Source organism: Gossypium raimondii, chromosome 6 (genome assembly GCF_025698545.1).
Source record: "Gossypium raimondii isolate GPD5lz chromosome 6, ASM2569854v1, whole genome shotgun sequence".
In the NCBI taxonomy this organism is placed as follows: Eukaryota; Viridiplantae; Streptophyta; class Magnoliopsida; order Malvales; family Malvaceae; genus Gossypium; species Gossypium raimondii.
In genome coordinates, this window is record NC_068570.1 from 41178315 (window position 1) to 41203321 (window position 25007).

General features: G+C 34.2%; 2 protein-coding genes across 5 annotated transcripts; one reads left to right on the forward strand and one right to left on the reverse strand.

Moving 5' to 3' along the window:
- Positions 1-2445: 2445 nt before the first annotated feature.
- Positions 2446-7684, forward strand: LOC105773037 (putative E3 ubiquitin-protein ligase RING1a). Of its 3 annotated transcripts, XM_012594634.1 has the most exons (12): positions 2446-2550; positions 2688-2852; positions 2951-2993; positions 4733-4791; positions 5460-5541; positions 5675-5795; positions 5889-5930; positions 6088-6472; positions 6560-6720; positions 6954-7061; positions 7155-7355; positions 7503-7684. In XM_012594634.1, exons 2-12 carry the CDS (start codon positions 2729-2731, stop codon positions 7551-7553), a joined length of 1377 nt encoding a protein of 458 aa, XP_012450088.1. In that variant the 5' UTR covers positions 2446-2550; positions 2688-2728; the 3' UTR covers positions 7554-7684. The 3 variants fall into 3 exon arrangements, with proteins under 3 accessions (XP_012450088.1, XP_012450086.1, XP_012450087.1); XM_012594632.1 differs by having other exon boundaries at positions 6088-6720; XM_012594633.1 differs by having other exon boundaries at positions 2453-2545; positions 6088-6720.
- Positions 7685-9512: 1828 nt separating this feature from the next.
- Positions 9513-10887, reverse strand: LOC105773039 (auxin-repressed 12.5 kDa protein). Of its 2 annotated transcripts, XM_012594635.2 has the most exons (4): positions 10708-10887; positions 10438-10624; positions 10071-10152; positions 9513-9900 (listed from the first exon to the last, which is right to left on the reverse strand). In XM_012594635.2, exons 1-3 carry the CDS (start codon positions 10814-10816, stop codon positions 10080-10082), a joined length of 369 nt encoding a protein of 122 aa, XP_012450089.1. In that variant the 5' UTR covers positions 10817-10887; the 3' UTR covers positions 9513-9900; positions 10071-10079. The 2 variants fall into 2 exon arrangements, with proteins under 2 accessions (XP_012450089.1, XP_012450091.1); XM_012594637.2 differs by lacking the exon at positions 10071-10152 and having other exon boundaries at positions 10708-10880.
- Between the last annotated feature and the right edge of the window lie 14120 nt (positions 10888-25007).

A 25007-nucleotide genomic window follows, 5' to 3' on the forward strand; every position in this document is an offset into this window, starting at 1 on the left:
CACGAACGTGTAGGCAACTTAGAGAGTTACACGGCCAGGCAAAAAGGTATGTGTGGCAACTTAGAGAGTTACACGGCCTAGCACACGGCCTGGGACACAGGTGTGTACGGCTACTCAGTGAGTTACACGAGTGAGGACACTGGCTGGGACACGGCCATGTGTCCTTTGTTCAAAAGTTACACGGCCTGGGGTAGTTTCACATGGCCTGGCCATACGACTGTCTGACCCCTATTTTCTAATTTTTATAATTTTTTCTTACAACTTTTAATTTGTTTCAAATTTGTCCCGAATTGCCTCAAAGCTATTTTTAGGGCCTCGAAGGCTCGATTTAGGAACAAAATGCCTATGATTGATATGTTTTGAATGTCATGTACTTATTTTAATGTTATATAGATAAATGATTCCCAATTGTATGGTAATGCTCCGTAACCCTAATCTGGTGACGGAGATGGGTTAAGGGTTACATCTATGGCAGCAACGGTCATCTTTTGTCTTTTGCTTCTATTTCCATTAAAGCACCAAAGGGTTTCTCAAGTTCTTACTCTCTCACTATTCTTATTTTTATTCCCTTACTGTTATTGCCTATTGAAATTGAGATGAGGAAAGGGAGGAGTTTAGCTCCTTGTAGGGACGGAAGAAGAGAAATTTTCGTTTTGAGAAATGGCACCGGTAAGGAAAAGTAAAGGGTTTCTTCGTTTTGGGAAAAGGGGAAAACAAGAGAGAATTGAGAGGGGATCAGAAGGCGAGAAATGTAGAAGATGGCTGGAAAATGGACGACAGGGACGATTTGGATATGGGTTTAGAGTAGAAATGGAGGAAAACGTCGAGATTAAGTGAGAAAAGAGTGGTGGTGGTGGTGGTGGTGGTGGTGGTGGCGGCGGTGGTGAAAGAGCAGTAGAGGGCTAAACTCTCCAGTGTTTGGATGTTGAGAAAATTAATAGAGAAAATGAAAGAGAAAACTCAAATCAACAGTGGGTTATCTCCATTTCTTTTCTTCTTCTTTTTCTTCTTCTTCTTCCAACAACTAGGATTCTTAAATTGGGTTTCCACCGTGGCTAGTTAACGTCCAACGTGGGTAGTTAACGTGCCACATCAACGTCTCCATTACGTCTGTAACGGAAATGGTTACTAAGACTGGTTTGTTATTTTTTTCTAAAATTTAGTAATCAAGTTGTAACTTTTCAAAGTTTAGTGATTGTTTTATTATCTTAACCAAAATTTAGTGACTATTGATGTAATTTACCCTTAATTTTTTTTAAGGTTGCATATTTGCCCGATGAGATTAGCACAAGCTGAATTTTGGCCCTAGCCTATTTTTCCAAATCTCCCTATAACTAAAATCAAATTGAACCCATGAAATACATTAAATTGTTTTTCGAGTAATATTAAAAAAATTATTATTGGAATAGAAACTAAAGAGAATTAAAAAAAAACCCGATAAAACGAATCTAACATTATCCTTCAAATCGGTTTTAATTTTCCTAAGTTTTTCTCATCCTAATTTGTTTGATAATTTTTTAAACAAGTTATAAATACCATTAATTAATTAAAAAATACCATTTGACTAAAATAATGAATAAGAAAAATTATCGAGAAACATTAAACGCAAAATGTAATATAATAGAGTTTTTTTAAAGAAAACTTTAGTGGTTGTTGGTTGCTATTCTTCAACATTTCTTTTTAGTTTTATTTAGTTTTAATTTCAATCCACATTACGTGATTTTGTCTACAATTTCGTGATTTTATGTTTATAGTTCAAGTTTTATTTTGTCCACATTTTTTGGCTTTTGTTTTGCCCACTAGGTTTTTTTGAAAGCATATATAATTTTATTTTACTAATTTTTAATCATATTTTGATATATATGTGATATTTACAAATATAAGGGTGCTACTAGATTTATTAGTAACCCATTCTTGAAGAGTTTTATCATTGTAAATCATAATGATGACAATAGATTAGAGATGATAAGGAAGATAGATAGTTTGATATTTGAGCTTTTGTGCATCATTGATTCAGTGAGTCTCTTAAGCTTTTGGTAACTTTTTATTGGTTGATCATTGTTCATTATCATGTTAATTTGATGATGGTGAGGGTAGGATGCAAATTTTAGCAATTTTGATCAAGTTGATGCATTTTTTATTTGTTTCTAAATTATTCTAGTGTTGCAGTTATTAACAGTTTGACTTTTTCTTTTTTGAAATTATTTTGTGAACATGACATTTGTGCATTAATTTGTATTATGTTCCATGTCTTTGTATTATTATTGTTTATTGTTATTATTAATAATAATATTTTCTTAAAAAAATAATCATAAGGTTTTTTTCTTCAATTATAGGAATAAAAATAAAAAATAAAAAAATTAGTATGTAATATACCGTATACAGAACAAGTACGTATAATAAATAAATAAATAAAATATAAATAGTAAATCTGTTAAAAGAAAAGCCGGGAGCAGCATAAACCTTTCTTTCTCTCTACCCATTCGCTGCTCGTCAAACATTGCACAACAAAAAATAAGATCCCAAAGAAAAAGCCAAAGCCAAGGTAAGGTAAGCCAAGAAAATTCAAGCACACATTCATCGTTTCTCCACCATTTTCATTCTACTTTCTCCCTCTTTACTCTCACAATTCCCTTTCCAATCCCCTTTCTTCCTTCCTTTGATTACTTCTTTCATGTTTCCTACAGAAACAGAGAAGGGGTGTGGGTGGAGAAGAAACAAGAAAGAAATGCCGGCTCAGAAGCCTTCTTCCGAAGCCGTCTTCACACCAGAAGGCAGCGATCTCCTGCTTCTCGATCAGAGTATTAACAACCATGAACAACACCCCGTAGAAACCGAAGATGCTGCTGATGGTACGCCTAAGCAACTTTGTGATTTTCGATAATCAATACGACCCGGTTTTTGTTTTGTTTGTTTTTGTTATTCAAGTATTGCTTTGGGTTTTGCACAGAATCTGATCGCTGCCCTTGTCCTTGTAACGAGAATGAACAAGAGTAAGTCTCTTTTTTACTACTTCTGTTTCGATTTGCTATGTTTTGTTCGTTACTATTTTGTTTTAAACTGTTTTTAAACCTTAATGCATTCAATGGCGGGGGCATTTGTTCTGTTTTTGGCGATCTGCTGCATGGTTTCATTGTTGCACTTTAAAACGAAAGTTAGTGCTTCTGGGTTTACTTTCTGCTGACATTCAAACTTCCTCCACATGTATATTCATGAGCCTTCCAACTTCCTTTATATTTCCCGATTGGTTGCACTTTCCTTGCTTTATTTTTAGATGGGTACGCTTGTTTTTCAGTAAAACTGCTTGGAGTTTTGACTTGAGGTCTTCCCGAGTTAATCCTACCCTGGTTTGCACGAGAGTATTTTCATGGTTGTATAAATACTTCTAGCTTTGTGTCACTGGGATTTGGTTTCTCCATGTAATTTTTAGGCATTTTCAGGGTTGTAACTTCAGGTGAAGGTTGTTGACCAACTTTAGGACTTACGAGGCTTTCATTTAGTTGGGAAAAGGGAGGCTTTACCGCTTGGGTCAAGCTGTCTCTGCTTGATTCTGGGATCGATCTTTCTCTTGCTCTCTATATGACCATTGCACGATACTACTATACTGTTGGAGTACTTTGGCTGCACCAACACTTACAGTTGCAAATATTTTACAACGATGGTGTCACTATTGATCATCTTGTCAAAATGTTGGCATTGTCAAATGTATTGAATACTTTTGCTAACTACTAACCACTTCCTGAGTTGCTAATGTTGGGATTCCTTTTTTTCTCTTTAAATATTCAGAAGTTCTCATCTATAAGTCATTTTGAGTGAAGTTTCACAGATGTACCATAGGATATCCAATTGTCCAGGTCACCCCATTGATAGACTTTTCTTATTTGCCTGCTTTCTGAATGACAGTGGTAAATTAACCTTCCAGATAATGCCTTTCTTTGAATTTTGATTGTCGAGGAATTTAATGTAATTTATTGTGCTTGTCGGAAGCTCCAAAGTTTGGAGTACCTTGATTGGTTAGATTGAATGTAAGAAATTTATCCTTAGATGATGATTTAAGCAACTCACTCTTACTTTTGTAGTAAGCAGCATTTTCAAGAGTAATAATTCATCCATCATATGAGATGCTTCTGTCAAATGACATAAAATGATGTCCTTGGATGATTTGGGTTCTTTCGTTGTAAAAGATTCACTTGAGAAAGGGAGTATTTGTCTATAAATGCTACTTTTCTCTTTTTCGTCCCCATATTTTTCCTCTTTTCTGCAGTGACCATAATGCTTGAAGTTTTGATAAGAGCTCTGTGTGAAATTGCCAAGTAATAGTGCAGTAACTTGTAGTTTATGTCTTTATGACATGTTTAATTTATGCATGAATACATAGTCCTGTGAAATAGAATTCTGGTTAAACAGGTAATAGTGCAGTAACTTGTAGTGTATGTCTTTATGACATGTTTAATTTATGCATGAATACATAATCCTGTGAAATAGAAATCTGGTTAAACAGGTTTAAGAATGAAACCTAATTACTTTAAAGGATGTCTACTGATTTACTTTTTAATGTTTAATTCTGAAAAGGCACGTTGTACAATTAGTCCAGTGTATTTAAAGTTCCCATATCTGGCAAAATGTTTTTACAGTTATTCTGAGTATGAAAAGAGAAATAGTGTGGTGGCCTATATGTTGCTTGTTAACTGCATAATAAGCTAACTGTTTTTTCCCTTGTGTTTCATTGCAGTTATGTTATAGTAAAATTATCTGACGTACGTAAGGAAGTACAGTGCCCAATCTGCCTGGGTATTTTCTTTACTGATTTTTTGTTTAATATGTTAATTTTATTTTGCTGGCTACATTCTTCGTGGTAATTGACTTATTAGCATTTCCTTTTTGAACTCTTACAGTTCATCTTACAATATAGCTATCTCATGGTTGTACTTTTTTCCAAACTCCATGCATGTATATTGACGAAAGTTATCTCAATATACTTACCTTAAATGCATTTAAAGTTCCGATACTAGCTTAGCTCTCAGTCTATGAAGAAAGATAAGTATTCTTCAGTACTGATGCATGTTCTTTTTGGCATATCTGATGTGTAAATATCAAGTCATGAAATGGCTACAATTCCTGAATTTTCATGTGTTTTGGATTCAGTTTTTGGCGGTCAGTGAATCAAGTCCTAATGGGTAGGCACTTGAGTCTTTTGTTATTCTTTTGCTACATTTGATTTTGTTAAAATTTTTTGTATAGCTTTCCCATTATCTACAATATCATGAGGTGTCCATGTTATTAGATCGCTCAACATATCTGAAAAATGGAATCAATTCTTACACAAGACATCACTTAGAACAAGGACTATGCTTCGTCTTTTGCATTTTTACTTGTTTAAATAACATTAGTGTATAGCACATAAGCATCAACTTATGCTGACAAAATTTTCATTAACCTTTTTCTTTTGTCCAATTAAGGGATCATTCGCAAAACTAGAACTGTAATGGAATGCTTACATCGCTTCTGTAGAGAATGCATTGACAAATCTATGCGCATGGGGTATGTTAAAACTATTCCATTATTCTCACTAGTTCACTGAAACATGGACTGGATATCCTGACCTGGTTGTAACAGTTACTTCTGAGCTTAAAAGCTATTTATTCTTGATAATGTTTCTTGAATCTAATGGCAGGAACAATGAATGCCCTGCTTGCCGCACACATTGTGCTAGTCGCCGGTCTTTGAGAGATGATCCTAACTATGATTCCCTAATCGCAGCCTTATATCCAGATATAGAAAAACATGAGGAAGAGGTATAATAATTAGGTTGATCTCTGAGTGCACTTTGGAATCTTATTTTCTATGCTATTATGAAAGCTCAAACAATTCAACACTATGTGGCTTAGGAATTGACTTTGCATGAGGAGGAGAAAGCTCGGAATAAACAGGTGAAGCATCAGATTTCTAGTTTAATTTGGTCTATTTACCTGTATGCTAATTCAAACTATCATTTGAGTCAAAATGCATTCATGTGTCTAGTACTCCCTTTCTTAAAAATAATTAAAGACGATTAAGTAAATTATAATCTGAGATAATTTGCATCAGATCCAAGCTTCAATCACCCAGACCTTGCATCGGCAATTAGAAGTTCTGGGTAGGAAGCGAACAGTTAAAGCCAATGCGTCTGCAACTATAAGGAGATCAAACTGCCGCTATCAAAGGAGAAAATATCGAGCTTCTGAACCTCAAGAGTCTGATAATAATGAGGATGCCAATGAAAATGGAAGCACGGGTTCATCTTTGGCCGATGAGGATCTTACTGAGGTCAAACCAAAGAGATTGAAGAGATGGGAGGGTCGGTGTTCTCAGCCTTCATCAGCTGCTAGTGCAGACGGGGTTGGTGACGAAAATGATTCTGAAGTGAATAGAGAATCCTTGGGTGTATCTGCTGCACTTAGTCCCTCAGAAAGGCTTCACTTGGGAGCAAGCGGTATTCGCAGTCACACAGCACATGGCAGTTTGAGTGGTGATGAAAATGATTCTGAAGTTAACAGAGAATCCTTGGGCTTGTTTGCAGCTCTTAATGGCCTCTCCGAAAGGCTTCATTGGGGAGCAGGCGGCATGCGCAGTAACACAAGACATGGCAGTTTGAGTGGTGGAAATGGAAAGAAAGCCCGAAACAGCCGCCTCCCAAAGTTGGTGGATTGTCTCCAGAACCTAGAGGAGAAGGATGATGAGGTAAAGTTTAATTTTTGGTTGTGATCTTTATGTAGTCTACCCTGGTAAAGAGTCAGCAATCTCATTTATGGCTTCAGTTACGCCAAATTATGCACCTTACTGAGTCAAAAATATTATTTTCATTGCCTTCCAAGTTCATGAGATGATCATTAATGTTATTCCAGATTATCATCTAGTATTGAGTTGTCACTTGCTGCAATGTTTGGATTACTGATTTTCTTATTTTCTTTCAGTTGGATATCCACCTGATGCTTGTTTCAATTGATGAACAAAGAATACCCTGTTTACAGAGGCCTTACCTTTGCTGCAGGCCTACGTTGTTGGTTAGACACCTGTGCCAGGTAGTTATTCTTCGATCAGAAACCTCTTTGCTCATTTAAAACCAGTCCATTCAGACAAGCGGAAAACTAATTCTTAATTGACATCTTACCTAGTATGTAGCTCTTCAAACTGCTTTACAAGCCAGTGAAATTGAAATATACCTGGTAAAAGAGTTATATTCTACGGCCAACATGTCAACCTATAAGATTACCAAGCCCGGTTTAGTTGAATCAGTCAGAGATAAGTTGGAAGTTTTAAAAGAGGAAGAAACTTTGGGTGGACTTGGACGCCAAACTTCCAGTCATAGCCATTTGGTAAGCTCCTCCTCTTAGAATAAATGTATAAATGTTCATACTTTCACAATCATTGTATCCGAAAGTATGCTAATACATGCACATAGATATGCCGTGCACATACTTATGTTACAAAATTTTATACATTTGGTTTGTGTTATTTTTCAGATTCTTGCATATCAGAAAAAGGAGAATAGAAATGGACAATGTCAAGTTTAGTGCCAGCCTTGTCAGACAAGAGCAAGATGTTTCCCGTTGCTGTTACAATATATTTGTGTATGAATATACATATACGTATATACATAGAGAGAGAGGGTGTTAATATAAGGAATCTGAATACATTTTGGTTTTGATTGTTGCCATGGTTGAACTCGAGTAGTTTATCACATGCAAGCGGGGGAGGGGGGTAGTTTAGGAGTAGTAAACCAAGTATCAGTCGCATTTGGAAGCAGATATGCATAAAAGGATTGCAATCATTAAATTTATTTATTAACCATTGTCATTTTTAATAACCAACACAAGCTATTATTACTAGAACAAAAAAGAAGAAGCTATTATTACCTTAATTCTCCTTACAGTGTACTGTTTTAGAATTTATTAGAGATTGAATTTTGATTTTTAAAATTAAGAATTGGTATTAGATTGTTTAAAAATAAATCAGTATAATAATATTGATGGTAAATGGAAATTGCCAAAGCCTTGTCTTGCCTTGCTTTTGCAAAGAGCCAAAGATCGGGAGATATTAACTTATACAAGGGGGATCCTTGAATGACTAGTAAGACCTAAAATAATGACATCTATCATTATTTTATGTCCCAAAAGTCACCTCCATTTCTCTTTCAATTTAATTTTATATTGTATTTGTTTCATCCTTTTTTTTTTATTTGTTAGTATGTTTTTTACATCATGTTTGTTTAAAATATCCAATCAAGATATTGAAAAATAAATATCTAATCTAGATTTTTATCCACACATGGATTGAATTTTCAATTAATAATTTCATGTTCTTTTATCAAGTTAAACAATAATAGCTTAAACGCATTTATAATATAACTTTTACTATTTATATATATATATATATATATTTGTTTTTCATTAAAGAAAATCAGATGATGGCACCATCATTATTATACATCCTCCCAGATTGCCAAAGTCTCAGACTTAATACCGATGTACCATGAATTCTCCCTACCAAAATAGTGAACCTAAAACAAAAATATTCATGTATGAAATTAATATATATATATATATATATATATATATATATATAACTATCAATTTAAGAGGAAGTGCCAATTTCAGGACCAATTAAGTCGGTTTACAATAATATTTGTGTTGTTTATTCATAATAAAATTAGAAATAATATTTGGTATATTGTTAGTAAGGGTGAGTAAAACTCGATTTGATTCGGAAAAAATTTTAATGTTCAAAAATAAATTTCTAGGATTTCTTAATTTATTTTAATGTTCAAAAATAAATTAATTTAATTATTAGTAAAATTTATTTGATTTAAACAAAACAAACTAAAACGAATTTAGCTTAAGGTTAAACTATCCTTCTTAGAATTTAGTCCTTTAATTTTTATTTACAAGAATTTAATCACTTAATTTTCAAATTCAAAATTCAAACAACATCGATAAAATTCTTCTATTAAATTTACTTGTGTGACATTTTGAAATAAAAGAAAATTCACTTAATAACCATGTAACAAAAAATGATGTTGTAATGAACATAAATTTGATGGTGCTGACAATTAGACTTAAAATTTAAATGAACACAAAGTATAGGGACTTAAACACAAATTTAATATTTCTACTTAAAAACGAAAATCTATTAATTCAAGTAGGGTTGGTTTACGAATTACGGAAGAAAAAGGACAAAAGGTGGGGGAGAAATTCAAAGAAAAGGACCTATCAATTACCAATTATATTAAATAGTCATTATGAGACTTTAACTTAAAATTTGAATTTTTGGATATATTATAATATTGATTCAGATAATATTTACTACTAAATAACATGAATTTGAAGTTTTAATTTTGAGTTAATATATTAATTTGGTGAATTTTCAAAGGTTGTGATGAAATGGGTAAGCAAATAGGTCCCCGCCACCTCACCACACCACCTTCATCCTTATCCACTTTTCTTACCTCAATAATGCAATCCACTCACATCATGTTAAAAACCCAAAATTAATTAATAAATTGATGTTCCAATCACATACTAACGCAACATCATTCGTACAATACCCCTTCCCTTTATTTAATAATAATTTAATATAGCAGCAGCTGCCGCCGCTCACGGCCGGAATCTTGAATGACATAAGGTCATCGACCACCCTGCGCTGCCGCTTACTCTTTTAAACATCTTACTTACTACTACTATACTTAATTGACCCATTGAAAAACTTTTAAAAAGGACGATATATATATATATATATATTTACATGCAAATCCTGCTCCTTCAGTAGCAGCAACCTTCTGCTAGTGGTTTTGCTACCCTCCGCCGCCGTCAGCCATCGCCCAATCAGCGGTGATGCTTGCTCCGGGTCTCCCCGCTGTAAAGCCTGCATCCCATCCCATCCGAACCAAACTTTCTTCTTAAATTTTAGTTAACACCCAGAAATTAGATCCATGCAAATTACCCTAATTAATCTTTGGTTATTTATCATCTTATAGTAAATAAACAAGAATAATTAAAAATAAAAGCTTATAAATGGATTAGTGTAATAATTACAGCATACTGTTATTTCCACGCAGCTACCAAACAAAGAGCCAAGTTTTCCTGCATGATCTGTCTCTGAGCCTCCGTTTGGTTGCTGAGAAAACGTTAGAAAAAAAAACACACACAAACAGGAAAGTTTTTGAGGCTTCCTTTTTGAAAAATTCATCATTTTAGTACTATATATTAAAAAGAATCCAAATTCCAAAACACCTGGTTAATATTTATATACGACTCTTCTATGATTAATTTTCTCAGCAACCAAACAGATGGGGATCACAAACATCCAAAAAGCAAAATCAAAGTCCCACTTATATATATCCAATTATCCAAGCAAGCATGCATGCAAATAACTGAACAAGAAAAAAAAATCTGTACGAACCAGTCATAAACAGTAGGAGAGTTAGGTTGAGGCTTGTCGAAAACTTCAGCGCCAATACCTTTGGTTGCAAGGTTGCTACCTGGATTGAACACGCTCCTCCACACGTTGTCCCTACGAGCCGACACCGGCGTCGATGGTGTCCCAGGTGTCGTCGGACTCGTCGGCATCGCCATTGATGAAGCCTCATCTAATGAAAAGATTCAATTTCAGAGTGACAAACTTAAATGTCCACAATACAAATGATGAAATGCAAAAGCTAACTGTTTTTACCTTTGGTGGACAAGGGTGGGGTGGTTGTGATCTTCCTCAGCCGGCCAAGGCCACGTTCCGGTTGAGGTCCGGCCACTACATCATCCCAAAGTTTCTCTAGCAGAACCATTTTTCTTTTCTTTCAATTATATCTCTTCTCTGTTTGTGTTTTTAGTGCTTTTGGGTGGCTTTTATTTGGTGGCATATATAGAGGAAGATTCAGCCCAAAATATCTTTCCTGCCTATTAATATGGATATTGATTTTTGCTATTTCCAATCATTTGCTATCCGGACAACATTCATTTATTACTTTAATTTTAAGATATAAATTATTATTTTACAAATTGTAAGTAAAAATTACAAAGGAGTATTACGATTGTTTTAAATATATTTTTGATTTTTTAAAATTAAATAAGAATATTTTGATTAGATGCAATTGTATATAAAATTTAATTTTGATTTAATTATATAAAGAAAGCCCTAACTATTAGTTTACTTATTATATACAATTATATTTATTTATTATGAAGATGATTTTTTTTCTAAAAGTGTTAGTGTATTTTCATATTGCTTGCTACTTTTAATTAAAAATTAGTTTAAAATAAACTAATTAAAAATAGGATATAATTTTTAGTTTAATGGGTACAATTAATTAAGCTTTAATTCTTAATTCGTTTAATTATACCAAAAGAGAGTTATTATACAAAAATTGAAAATGTACTATTTAAATAAAAATCTTTAAATATTAATGAATATTGGCAATAGAAGATTGAAGAGTGGAGATATGGAAACGGATGGATAAGAATGAGTAAAGGGAAAGGGGCCCGCAAAATAGTATTCTCATTAAAAATCAGAAGAGAAGAGGAGAGAGTAGGTTAGGGTTTCAGTCACAAGTGTGACCCTCCCATACAAGTTTTGTCCTATTCTTCTTGACAGCATCATCTTGTCTGACAAGATGACACGTGGATCTCAATCCCCTTCATCATTATGTAATTAATTACTTAAATTCTTACGGAATTTATAATGTTTTATTTAATTGGCTGATATATATTTTAAAGAAAACTGTCAAAATATATTAAAGAGAATCTCAGGCCACCCAAAAGCAAGAGAGCAAGAATACCCTCCATTTTAGATTATCCCAACCCTTTGCATGCTTGGAAAAGAATCGTTTTAAATTTTCGATTGTCTAGTGAATCGCTCTAAATCTGGAACATTCTGGTAATTACTAGTTTCAGTTTCAAGATTACTAGCCATTCTTCAACACAACCAAGGTTCTCAATTGGGTCTATGCGTGGATTGTCTATCCATTTACACCATCTCCTGTTCTACCACCTAAAATTCCCCGACCCACCACACATTTCATTTCCGACTTAACCCTTCTCTGGCCAACAGGTGAGCCATTCTATTACCTCCTCTCTTTATGTATTGAAATTTAACTCGTTCAAACATTAATGTAGCACTTCCATACTTGACCCGATTGTCGGGTCACGACACCATTATAGCAAAATAGATTTTTAGCGGCTTTTTTTGGACCTATAGCGACACTTTAAAACAATTTGCCAAGTTTCGATAAGCGCCGCAAAAAACGCCGCTAAATTTTGCGGTGTTTATGTGGAAAAACACCGCTATAGAACATGACCCTTAGCGGCGTTTTCCCCACAAACGCCGCTAAAGAACATGACCTTTAGCGGCGCTTTCCCCACAAACGCTACTAACTTTAGCAGATTTTTAAGAACCCATTTTCATTCATATAGAACCTGAATTGTCAACATAATTTCCTGTAACATCAAATTCAACCAAAAACTGCAAATCTAAATGATACTTCAAATCCAACGAAGGAAATATGTATATGATCTAAATTAATAAATGAAATAACAAAATATATTATATTCAAAAGTTATATTGTTAAAATATTCTCACAATAAGAAAAAAAAAACGTCTAAGATGGCGGATTCTGCGATTGCTGAAACATCTTCATTATATTCTGAAGCTGTAGCTGGAGTTCGTCATATTTTCTGCTTGCCTCTGCTTCCTTCGCTACTGCCTCCACTTTAAGTTGTAGTTAGAGTTCTACAAAACAAAAGACAAATAGAGGTAAGCTTACTTGAAGTTAGTAAGTTCATAAAATAATGATAGAGCTTGCCATAATTTAACTTAACAACACAATTGAATAACAAATAAGATAATTCCTTGTCGTTCACAATCCACCACAAGTAAGAGCTACAAGTTTCATTAAATCAATTTTCTCAAATATCATTAGCTCGTCACTTCAGAAATGCAGTGTATCACTCATCCGAGCTAGTTCCAGAACATTGACAGTTTCGTAATGTTGCTCATACAAGCTGACGAGGATCTGCAACATATGTAAGACCTCAATAATTGCTGCAGTTCATTCATCAGAACAGAACATTCAGTCGTTTCACTAGTTCTCGATGCTTCTCACACAAGCTATCAAAAATCCGCAACTTATGCAGGATTCTCAACCATCGGAATGATCCATATAATCAGAACAGAATATTTAATCATTTCATCACTTCACATCCCGGCTCAAGGCCGAATCACCTTAATCGTTCGTATTACCAACTCTCAATTGTCTTACTTCATACGTTAACACATACTTATCATGAATTTTCTATTCATACCTTTCTAAATTTCGTTTCATCATAAACACATTTCAATCACCTCAACGTAAATTTTTTTAGCATTATTGGAAACAACTCGGTTAGAAGTCATATCTGTCTTACAAAATAATTTCATTGGATTCGGAAGATAATTACATTATCACGAGTAATAAAATGGCATGTATAGCTAAACTCACATACGCTATGTTAGTCCGAGAACCGACTAAATCATAGCTCTGATACCACTAAATGTAACACCCCAAACCTGGTCAAAACATTATGACCGAATTTGGGGATGTCACATTGTAACACCCCTTTCCCGTATTCGACGCCGGAATAGGGTACGAGGTATTACTAGAAGACATACATTTGCATACGTATTAAACCTAGTTAAAAAATTTCATTCGAATTAAAACTTTCAATTTATTAACTTGCTTTTATAATTTTTTTACAACATATCCTTGAAATATTATATTCATAACAAACATGGCTTACGAGATCCGATATTTACTCTTGTAATTCAAAGCTTAATTTCCATTTCATTCAATTCACAATTTCTTATGTTCACAATTCAAATCAATTTCTCAATCCAATATATATATTTCAATCATCTAAGAATATAATTCAAGTTACATAAACTTACCAAAGCTAAATTGCGAAATACCAAAATTCGGGACATTTTGGTAATTTTTATTTTCCTTGAATTTTCACCCAATCTTGATATAAATTAATATTTCATTCAATTTATTAATTTAAATAATAAAATAATTCATTTCATGCAATTTGGTCACTTTTGACATCTTTACCAATTTACCCTTAAAATATTACTTTTATTCAATTTAGTCATTGAACCTAAAACATGCAAATTGGCCATTTTTAATGAGAACTCATGCTAGTTGAAATCATTTATTTTCCTCCTCCTCTCCATTCCACATCCTTAATGTATAATATGCTTATATGTAACATTATCTATAATTCCACCATTTATTTATATATTAATACAAAGTTGTCCACTTGAGTCATAGTCACTAAATTATTTATATCCTAAGCTACGGAACTCCAAATTAAGATCCGCTAAATTCCTATGAAACTAGACTCACATACCTTCGTACCATAATATTTTAAGAATTTTGGTTTAGCCAATAAGTACAGTTTATTCTTTAAATATTCTACTATTTCATTGTTTGACAGTTCTGACCCTCTTCACTAAAAATTAATTATCTATTTTTACAAAATTTGGATGATGTTCCAATTTGTTTCTATTGAAAATAGACTCATTCATGATTTTAAAAATATAAATTTAAGCCTCTAATTATTTTTATTCAATTTTTATGATTTTACAAAGTCAGAATAGCGGAACTCGAATTCATTCTGACCTTGTCTCACAAAATTTATTATATCTCATGATTTACAATTCCATTACTTACACCGTTTCTTCTATGAGAAACTAGACTTAATAAGATTTAATTCCATATTTTATTCATACTCTAATTCTATTTCCACAACTTATGGTGATTTTTCAAATTTAACCTACTACTGCTATCCAAAACTGTTTTAGTGCAAAATGTTGATTACTAGGTGCATAACTCCCTTATTCCCTTTCTCTATAATATTTCCCATCACTTTCACTTATTTATCTTCACTAATATATCCAAAACTTAAGACCTTATATAAGAAAACTCTACTATAACATTATTTGCATGCTTTTTCAATAATATCAAACTTAAAAATATATTGAAATCTTGATGTTCTTACCTTGTGCTATTGATTTCAATCTTTAACTTGATTTTGTCTCTGCTCCAGCTTCTATTTCTTGAATCTAACTTGATATTCTAGCTCCCCATTGTCTCATTATCAATTTTCTCTCTTGGTGGCTATAAAAATTTCTTTGATTTCTAAGTGAAAATGGTGAATTTTTGGTGGGAGGACCAAATTGTAAAGAAAGGAAAACTTCTTTCTTTTCCTCTCTTCTCACGTTGGTTGCATGGAAAAGATGATAATTTTTTTCATCATCTTTCCTCCATTTTATATTAATCATTTAATAATAAAATAATACTAAAAATCTTAATAAAATATTAATTAAATAACATTTATCTATTTAATTAATTAAAAATATCACAAACATCATCATTAGCTTCTAGAATTCTCTCTCTCTCTATTTGACCATTTTGGCCTTTATAATCTTTTGAAATTCCATCCTTGAGTCATCACTTAATTTGGTAAAATTATAATGTAGTCCCTCAAAATTCTTCACCTTTTGAATTTGGTCCTAATTCATCCATTTTCCTTAGTTTCTAGATTATTCCACTCTTAAAATATTACACTATTGGTCCTTTAACTTTTTGTATTTACACTCTAACTCCTCAAACTTTGAGTATTTACTATTGGGTAACAAAAATTTTATCACTTTTGCAATTTAATCCTTTCTTAAATTAATATGTCATAATATACTTTTCAATGTTGACATAACTCAATATTACCCTTTTATCACTTTATTTCCTTATTTTACTATATCAAGGATATTATCTTACTTTCTTACTGTAAAAATTTTCAAGCTATTACATTTAATATGATACTAATGACCTCATAAATATTTATGAATCGACTCATTAGATTTGTGGACCTGAAACTACTGCTCTCGACACCACTAAAAAAGGACTGTTACATGATACTTATCATAATTATAAATCATATTCACTCACTCACTTGAAATCTAGATGTCTCTTCATGTCATACTTCATCAATACTTTCTATCTCTGATGTATAAATTAAAATACACATATTATACTTTATATTCACAATATATTTAACTAAACTCATTGAAATACAAGTAAGTTTAATTTGAAAACTTACCTCTTTTGACAAGAATTTCTTCTCTTTTGCTTCTCTTCCATTTCTTCTCAAGTTCATCACTACCCTTCTCTTTTCATCTAATTTTCTTCACTTTCATCTACTAGTTTCTTGCTTCTAAGTTGATGAACATGCTGTCTAATATCTTTACTACCATTTTCCTTTCTGATGCTTATAAAAATTCTCATGATTTTGGGGTGAAATAGTGGAATTGAATAACCAAGGACCAAATTATAAAAGAAGGAAATGCTTTTCCTCTATTTTCCATTCATGTTGGGGAGGGAAGGATGAAAAAAATTCTTCATCTTTCCTCCCTTTTATAATACCATTGTTCCATTAAAATATTATCAAAATATCTAATTTATTTATTATTAATATATTATTTAAAATATCAACTAATAAAGCCCTTATTCAATAGATCTTGCAACTGTTTTTTTAATTCTTTAAGCTCCAAAGGTACCATCCTGTATGGAGTACCAGAAATAGATATTGTTCCAAGTTCCAGTTCCAAGAAGTTCCCTAGGAAACACATCTAAAAATTCTCTTACCATAGGAACTTGGCTAATATCTTTTCTTAATTCAGATGAATCCATGATATAAGCCAGCTAAGCATATACACCTTGAATAAACATTTTCCCAGCGGACATTGCAAAAATTATCCTGTTCGCTAATCCAATCTATATACCAGGTATAATCACTTCTTTACCCATTAAATTTCTTAAAAATACACTTCTAGTTCAACAATCAACCATAGCATTATGTCTAGTCAACCAATCTAACCCCAAAATTGCATCAAACTTATGAAAACTCAATAACAAAAAGTCTTCTAGAAATGTAGGTTTGCCAAAAACTAATAGACAATTTCTGATCAACTTATTCACCTCAATACTCTGATCTAAGGGATTAGTTACTAGCACATTTGTTTCAGAGTATACTACCTCAAGATTAAAATCCTCTATAACTGTAGTACAAATATATGAATGAGTAGAATACAAATTGTTACCATGAAAATAAAATTTACCAGTTATCACTTTAGGCAGATCAACATCATCTTTAGCTTCACATAAGCTGTGCTGAGACTTTAGAACTTGACTTACTAAGATTCTTCCTCTGCGCTCCTTGTACTGAGCCAGATTTAGTTGCCATTCTAAATCAACTCTCATGTTGAATCTTTTGAAGGCTTCTAACTCATTGTTTAGTGATTAATTCAATCTTAGATAGGCAATCTTTAACCATATGGTCTCTAGACTCACATCCAAAACATGCCCCTAAACTTTTCTGTGTTCACCATCATGATTCCTACCACAATATTCACATTCACTCTTTATCGGTCTAAAACCACCAGAACTTGCCATAGAAGTAATTGGTCTACTGAATCCTTCACGTTTGAAACTTTTGAACTATGAATCTTTTCTCAAAGTTGAAAAAGTTCGATCTCTAGGTTTCTTAAAACCTGCAGATGAGGGAGGACATAACCTACCTCTCTTCATTCTTTCTCTTTGAAAATTCTTGCTTCAATCTCTAATGATCAATTTCATCTTATGGGCTTTTGCTATCATTGCTCCAAGTGTTTTATGTAATATCCCTAAATCGGGTCTAGTAGTTTTAAGTATATTTTTTGGGTTCCAAGAGTGAAACTAGGAATTTATAGGGTTTCTAGTAATTTTTAATTTAATTTATGATGTTAATTTCATCTAAAATCGATTAAACGATAATCCAAAAAGTCAAAAAATATTTTTGAAAATTTAATTTTAAAGATTTTAAATAATTATTAGTGAAAATAATCAATTTGGGTTGAAAGCAAATTTTAAAATAATTTTTATTGGGGGTAATTTTGAGTAAAATTTAAATATTAATTAAATAGGATTTAATTGTAAAACAAGAGAAAATTTAGAGTATTTATATGGAAAATAAACCTTAAAATTCAGAATTTGGAGGGAAAGGATTAAATGGTAAAGTAAGGGAAATGTGGAAGTGACCATCAGACAAATTGCTCAAATTTTAAATTTCTGGTGGGTGGTTTTAGTTTTAAAACTAATGTATCTAGCCTACTTTTCACATATTTTACATCAGATTAGAGAGCTTTAAATTATTTTTTTTGCATGATTTTAAAGATCTATCATTAAAGAATAGATCCAACCGATTTCCTTCTCAAATACTCTCTCAATTCACCAGAAATTATTCTCAAAAGTAGCCAAAAATATTCTAAAATTTCTCAAGTTTCTTGAATCAATATTTTCAATCAACTAATTTAGAGCGAATCAAAGGTAATCTTCAATCCTAAACTTGTTTTTATGAATATTAGAAACATTTTTACATGTTTTGAGAGTCAATTAAAGGATTTTTATCAATGCCATCTTCTTCCAAAAACACATGGTTCTTTAATGGTGGATCTTGAATTTTGAGAGGAAATCCACAAATCAATGGATGTTTCAACTCAAAATGGATCTATTAAAAGGTTTTTGATCTTATTTATCAAGATTAAACATGATTTATGAGGTAATTTAAAGAAATCTGAATTTCATCATCTTCATGAATCGATTTTTTGAAATTTTGTGAAATTGTTGTTTAGTATAAGTGTATTTGGTCTAGTATTGATGATTGAAAGTGTTTAGGAGGGTTGGAGAGATTGATTTTGTTAGGAATCGAGTTTTCAACTTGATGTTACAAATTGGGTAAGGTATCTTTGTGAGTGGATTTCGATTAGTATAGTTAATTAAAATTCGTGTTTACTATAGCATTTGAAAGGTGGTAGTGTCTAGTTTACCTCTATTAAAGCTCCAAATCTTGAACAGGACCGAGCTAACTAAAATTGAAGCTTGGATTTTCTTGGTTGATCACTTGTTTGTGGTAGAATAAATTCTGTGGTGAGTGTTTCTAAGGGCAATTTGGTAAATTAACCCTCATTTATGTTTAATTAGTAGCTTAATTGATGATTTCAATTGATTAATTAAGGTTGAATGGCTGATTTTTCTAGGATTGATATTATACATACAAGAGTTGAATTTTTATAGAATAATGGTAAGTAAGCATTTAGGTGATTTTGTGCAATTTTATTAGGATAATTATATTGATGATCAGAGCATGGTTACTAGAGTTTTTGATCATGATATATTGGTGTTACAATTGGTAATTGAACATTGGAAAATGACAAACGAAATGCTTGGTTAAATTGGATGTTAAATGAGAATGTTAGATGTTACACATAAGCATTTTGTCACATTAAATTGAGCACAAAAATGACTGATTTATATGCTATGTTTGATTGAATATATTGGCAACATACATGGTGGATCCATTGGATATAGTTGGCATGCCATAGGATTTGTGAGTACTTACCTTTATTTGTAACATTGTGAGCATATGACTCTAGGTGGACTGATTTGTTTGGGGTAGATTAGGGAGTGTTGAGGATGTGTCCCCATTCATTGGGTTATTTAAGGTACTATAAGGGAGCTGGTGCTTCGGCCCGCTCAACTCGGTGGACTGTGTTTGATATTTGTAGGAGTTTGGAGATCCATTTATCCGATGTATGATCACCAGATTAAGCCATGGGAAGTGTATGCGAATATATTTATGTGTGATTATTGTTATATCATTCGATGTTTGTAAACCATGAATAATTGGTTCTTGATATTGATAAATCATATGGAAATTAAATATACATGTTTCATATTATGGTTGATAATTGGTGATTGATTGGATGTGATTTAAGCATGATTTCAATGTTGATTTACTAGTCATTTTTATTAACATTCACTGAGCTTTTTAAAGCTCACACCTTCACAATTTGTGTAGATAATAGTCGGGCTTGAGGAGCGGAGGAGCCAAGCAAGAGAGTTCCAAGAGATTTAGGCTTGGTAGAGGCTTTATTACATGCTTTAGATCCTGAAAATAAGCATTGTAGAACTCCCGAGAATTAGTTTAATTTTTGTTGTAATTAGACTTTGGACATTGGACATTTTATTTTGGATAGTTTTATAATAATTTTGAGGCATGTTTGAGTTTAATTGTTGAATGATTTACGGTGTATTTTTGCTTGATAACACGGTGTGAGAGACATGAAATTTGTACTAACGATTGTTTAAATGAAGCTTCCATGGAGTGGTTTACTAGTGACTAAGGTACGACACTTGTTTGATTTATTCGGTGTTTTTTATGCTTGAAATTGATTGCCTAATTCTTTAAAATTGAGGCTCGATTGATGTTAATTAACTCAATTGAAGGTGTATGTATATGTATGTTAATTAATCATAGTAAAATTGAGTTTAATTGGCCCTTCAAATATGTAAAATTGAGTTTTAAAACAAGTTTTTCGTAAAAAAATAGGTGCAGTGGTTTTCACACGGGCGTGTGGGTAAGTGACACGGGCATGTAGAGATTTGAGCTATCACACACGGGCATGTGGGATTTGCACATGAGTGTGTGTGATCGGTCTAAAAGTTTTTCACGATGCGAACATGGCCGTTTAATGACACATAGTCTGGGGGACACGGTCGTGTGTGTTTTGTGGGTGTGAATTATTTGTCTCTTTAAATTGGTGTTCTAATTTGTTTAAGTTATAATTTGTCCCTAATAATAAAACTTGGATTAGACATAGTAAATAAACTCAAATTAAGCTTATAGTTTAGGGTTGCAGAATTTGACTAAAAGAAGGTCGGAAAACCTTTAGATCTAAAATTGGATTAGTTTTACCATAGGTGATAAAATGATGAAAATGCCCCTAGGTTAAATTACCTAGGAAAAGTTTAAAATTGGTTCATAATTTGCTTACGCATTAATAAATAACTAATAATTAGATAAGTTTGAGGTGTTGTAAGTTCGGGGTGTGTCTTGGGTGGTCGTTAACCGGAGAGTCACTTAGGAGGCTAATGTAATGCTTCAAATTCGGGTCGGTCTCTCCTGGTCGGGTTTGGGGTGTCATATTTGGTGGGATCAGAGCTTTAGGTTTAACACCTTAGGTTAGCCTTGGTTACTTGAATATGAATGATCTTAGAGTATGATGTTTAGTTGCTTGTGTTGATTAAAAATTTCCTATTTTTGCCTATGCATGATCTTTGTAATATAAATTGTTCTTGGGGTAGGATTGGGAGCAAAATGCCTTAGAGGAACTATACTTAGTTAAATCTTGGAACTCTTGCCACTGCTCACTCATGGTATGTTTTCTTTACTCTTTCTCTTTAGTATACAATAGTTGTTATGCCTTTGCATCGTGATCGAGGTAGCATGGATGATGACGCATTACTACGGGATGATGCTCAAATGGGTCACATCGAGCACTTCAAGTCTGAGATGGTAGGAGCACTACAGTTTATCGTTGGTGCCAGCACTATTTCGGTTCGTCAGGGTTTGACACTGGAGCATTTACAAGCTCTTGGTGGTAAGGAGTTTCGCGGTGTTAAGGGCAATGATCCGATACTTGCAGAGTATTGGTTCGAGGGCATAGTTTGTTTTGTCAATCAAATGGGTTGTGATGACGAGGATAAGTTGGGTTGTGTTGTATCGCTACTGACGAACGAGGCTTACAGATGGTGGATGACTATCGAGAGGGGTACTACGCCGGATCGTCTAACTTGGGGCTTCTTCTTAGCATCGTTTTGGAGGAAGTTTATGGGCGAGCAACATATCGAGGCTAAGAGACGGGAGTTTATTGATCTTGTTCAGGGTACTCTGTCGGTGGACAAGTATGAGGCTAAGTTTGTTCGATTGAGCCAGTATGCTCTCAAGTTGGTGTCTTTTGAGGCAAACTGTTGTAAGAGGTTTAGGTTCAGATTAAACTGTGAGATTAAGCTCTATCTGGTTTCTCAGAATACCGAGTCTTCGACGAGTTAGTTGAGGAGGCTCGTGCATTAGATGAGACTTTAGGAGAGGAGCCTAAATCTGCTTCGTCTAGAGCTGTTAAGAGGTCAACTAAAGTTGCTTGAGGTTCTGGTCATAAGGATAAGAGAGGTCGCTTAGGTAGATTTGGACGACGTGTTGCTGGTGGCCGCTGTCAGGATAGGCAGGCTGCGAGAGTTGAGGTTGGTCCTGTTGATCAAGGGGCTATTGCATGGTCGATATATGAGCATTGTAGTCGATGCCATCACGGTGAGTGTTAGAGGATGAGGGATGCTTGTCTTGTCTGTGGTTCGATGGAGCATCGTGTGAGTGACTACCTGAGGAGAGCCATTGTTGTTTGCGATTAGCCTGTTGTTGCTACACCTGCTCTGACTTGAGGGAGAGGCTGTGGTAGAGGTGATGGTGGTAAAGGTGCTTGTTAGCGTGGTGCTAGACGAGGTGATGATGGTGGTTCGGCCAGAGTTTATGCAGTGAGGAAGCCCCGGATTAGAGAGGCCACTGATGTTATCAGAGGTACTTTCACGCTACAGTCTTTTCCTCTGCTAGCTTTAGTTGATTCTAGTGCGACGAGGTCATTTATCTTGATAGACGTAGCTAGAGAGTCAGGGATTGCTATAAAGACATCTAGATTGAGTGTTACGGTTAAGAGCCCTCTAGGTGATAGTGTAGTAGTGGGTCGAGTTTATCGTCGTTGTCCTATGATGGTTTAGGGATAAGTGTTACTAATTGATCTTCTCGAGTTGCCATTTTGGTGTTTCGACATCATTTTGGGTTTGGATTGGTTGTCTGAGCTTCAGACTAAGGTTGATTGTCAGGCAAAGTTGGTGACTCTGTGTGGTGCTAGCAGTTCGGAAGTTGTTGTTGGTGAGAAGTTTAACTTGTTGTCGAATGTGATTTCTTTACTTCGTGCTGATAAGTTAGTTCGAAAAGGTTACAAAGCTTATCTAGTCTATATCCTGAATGCTGATAGTAGGGAGATGATATTGGATGAGATTCGGGCTGCTTGTGACTTTTTAGATGTGTTTCTTGAGGAGTTATTGGGATTACCATTGAATATAGAAGTTGAGTTCGGTATTGAGCTCTATCCCGATACTGCTCCGGTGTCTGTTGCGCCCTATCGCATGGCACCTAAGGAACTAAACGAGTTGAAGCTGTAGTTGCAAGAGTTATTGGATTGTGGGTTCATTCGTCCGAGTGTGTCTCTATGGGGAGCACTGGTGTTGTTCATGAAGAAAAAGGATCGGACTTTGAGGCTGCAAATCGATTACCGCCAACTGAACAAGTTGACCATCAAGAATAAGTATCTGCTACTGAGGATTGATGATCTGTTTGACCAGTTTTGGGGAGCTTCGGTTTTCTCAAAGATTGATTTAAGGTCTGAGTATTATCAGTTGAAGGTTAAGGATTCGGATGTGATGAAGAATACTTTCAAGACTCGGTATGGTCATTACGATTTTCTTGTCATGCCATTTGGGTTGACGAATGCACCTGCCACATTCTGGACATGATGAATCGAGTATTCCATTCCTACATGGATCGAGTCGTAGTGGTTTTCATAGATGATATATTGGTGTATTCTCGATCAGAGGACGAGCACTTGAGAGTGGTTATGCAAGTTTTGTGGAAGAAGTAGTTGTTTGCGAACATAAGCAAGTGTGAGTTTTAGCTTCGTGATGTGGTTTTTTTGGCTCATATTGTTACAGTTGAGGGTATTTAGGTTGATTGGAAGAAGGTTGAGGCAATTTTGGATTGGAAACCGCTGAGGACTGCTTTTTAGGTCAGAAGTTTCTTAGGGTTAGTTGGTTATTACCGTCTCTTTGTCGAGGGGTTTTCAAATATTGCTGCTCCTTTGACGAATTTACTTCAGAAGAACATTGCTTTTGAGTAGACTGATGATAGACAGAAATGCTTTGAGAAGCTGAAGTCAATTTTGATCAAAGCGCTTGTGTTGACACAGCTAGTATCCAATAAGGAGTATGTGGTCTACAACAATGCTTCTTATATGGGACTGGGTTGTGTGTTGATGTAGAAGGGTAGGGTAGTTGCTTATGCATCAAGGCAGTTAACGCTGTATAAGTGTAACTACCCGACTCATGATCTAGAGTTAGCTATCGTAGTTTTCGCACTCAAGATTTGGTGTCACTACCTATACGGTGAAAGGTGTGTGATATACATTGATCACAAGAGTCTTAAGTATCTCCTAACCTAGAAGGAGTTGAACTTGAGACAGAGGCTTTATTGGCTGAACTTCAAGTGAGGCCGGTTCTTTTGCAATAGATTCGTGAGCATCAGCCTTTTGATGAGAGTTTGGCTCGTCGAATTCGTTAGGTTGAGTTAGGTGTTCAGGAGGATTATGATCTCAACTCTGATAGTGTTCTATGTTTTCGAGGTTGCTTGTCGGTTCCGGGAGACGAGGATCTGAGGCACTCGATTCTTACTAAGGCTCATAGTAGTCATTTTACTATGCATCCCAGTGGGAATAAGATGTATCAGGATCTTCAAGTTCTGTATTGGTGGCCCGAGTTGAAGAAGGATGTTGCTGAATTGTTGCGAGATGTTGGTTTTCCAGAGGGTGAAAGCCGAACATCAGCGTCAATTAGGTTTGCTTTAGCCTATTCAAATTTCGGAGTGGAAATGGGAGCGGATTACGATGGAATTCATTTTAGGTTTGCCTTTGACTCCAACATGTAAGGATTTGATATGAGTGATTGTGGATAGATTTACGAAGCTTTCACATTTTCTGCTAGTCCGTACGACTTTTAGTCTGCATCAATTAGCTGAGCTCTACATTCGAGAGATAGTTCATCTTCATGGAGTTCTTATTTCAATCGTACCGGACAGAGATCAACGATTTACTTCTAGATTCTAGAAGCCGTTACATGAGGATTTGGTTTTGAAGCTTTATTTCAATTCAACTTATCATCCACAATCTGATGGTCAGTCAGAGAGGGCGATCCAGATTCTTCGCCAGGCGGGCTGTTACATTTTCCATATCTATATGTAAACATTGTG

Excerpts from the sequence above, each read along its gene's own strand:
- LOC105773037 (XM_012594632.1), top strand. The coding sequence starts at position 2,729 with ATGCCGGCTCAGAAGCCTTCTTCCGAAGCCGTCTTCACACCAGAAGGC. Across the intron at positions 6,721-6,953 it reads TAGAGGAGAAGGATGATGAG|TTGGATATCCACCTGATGCT; the intron begins GTAAAGTTTAAT and ends ATTTTCTTTCAG. Across the intron at positions 7,062-7,154 it reads TGGTTAGACACCTGTGCCAG|TATGTAGCTCTTCAAACTGC; the intron begins GTAGTTATTCTT and ends CATCTTACCTAG.
- LOC105773039 (XM_012594635.2), bottom strand. The coding sequence starts at position 10,816 with ATGGTTCTGCTAGAGAAACTTTGGGATGATGTAGTGGCCGGACCTCAA. Across the intron at positions 10,625-10,707 it reads CCCACCCTTGTCCACCAAAG|ATGAGGCTTCATCAATGGCG; the intron begins GTAAAAACAGTT and ends TCTTTTCATTAG. Across the intron at positions 10,153-10,437 it reads TCTCCTACTGTTTATGACTG|CAACCAAACGGAGGCTCAGA; the intron begins GTTCGTACAGAT and ends ACGTTTTCTCAG.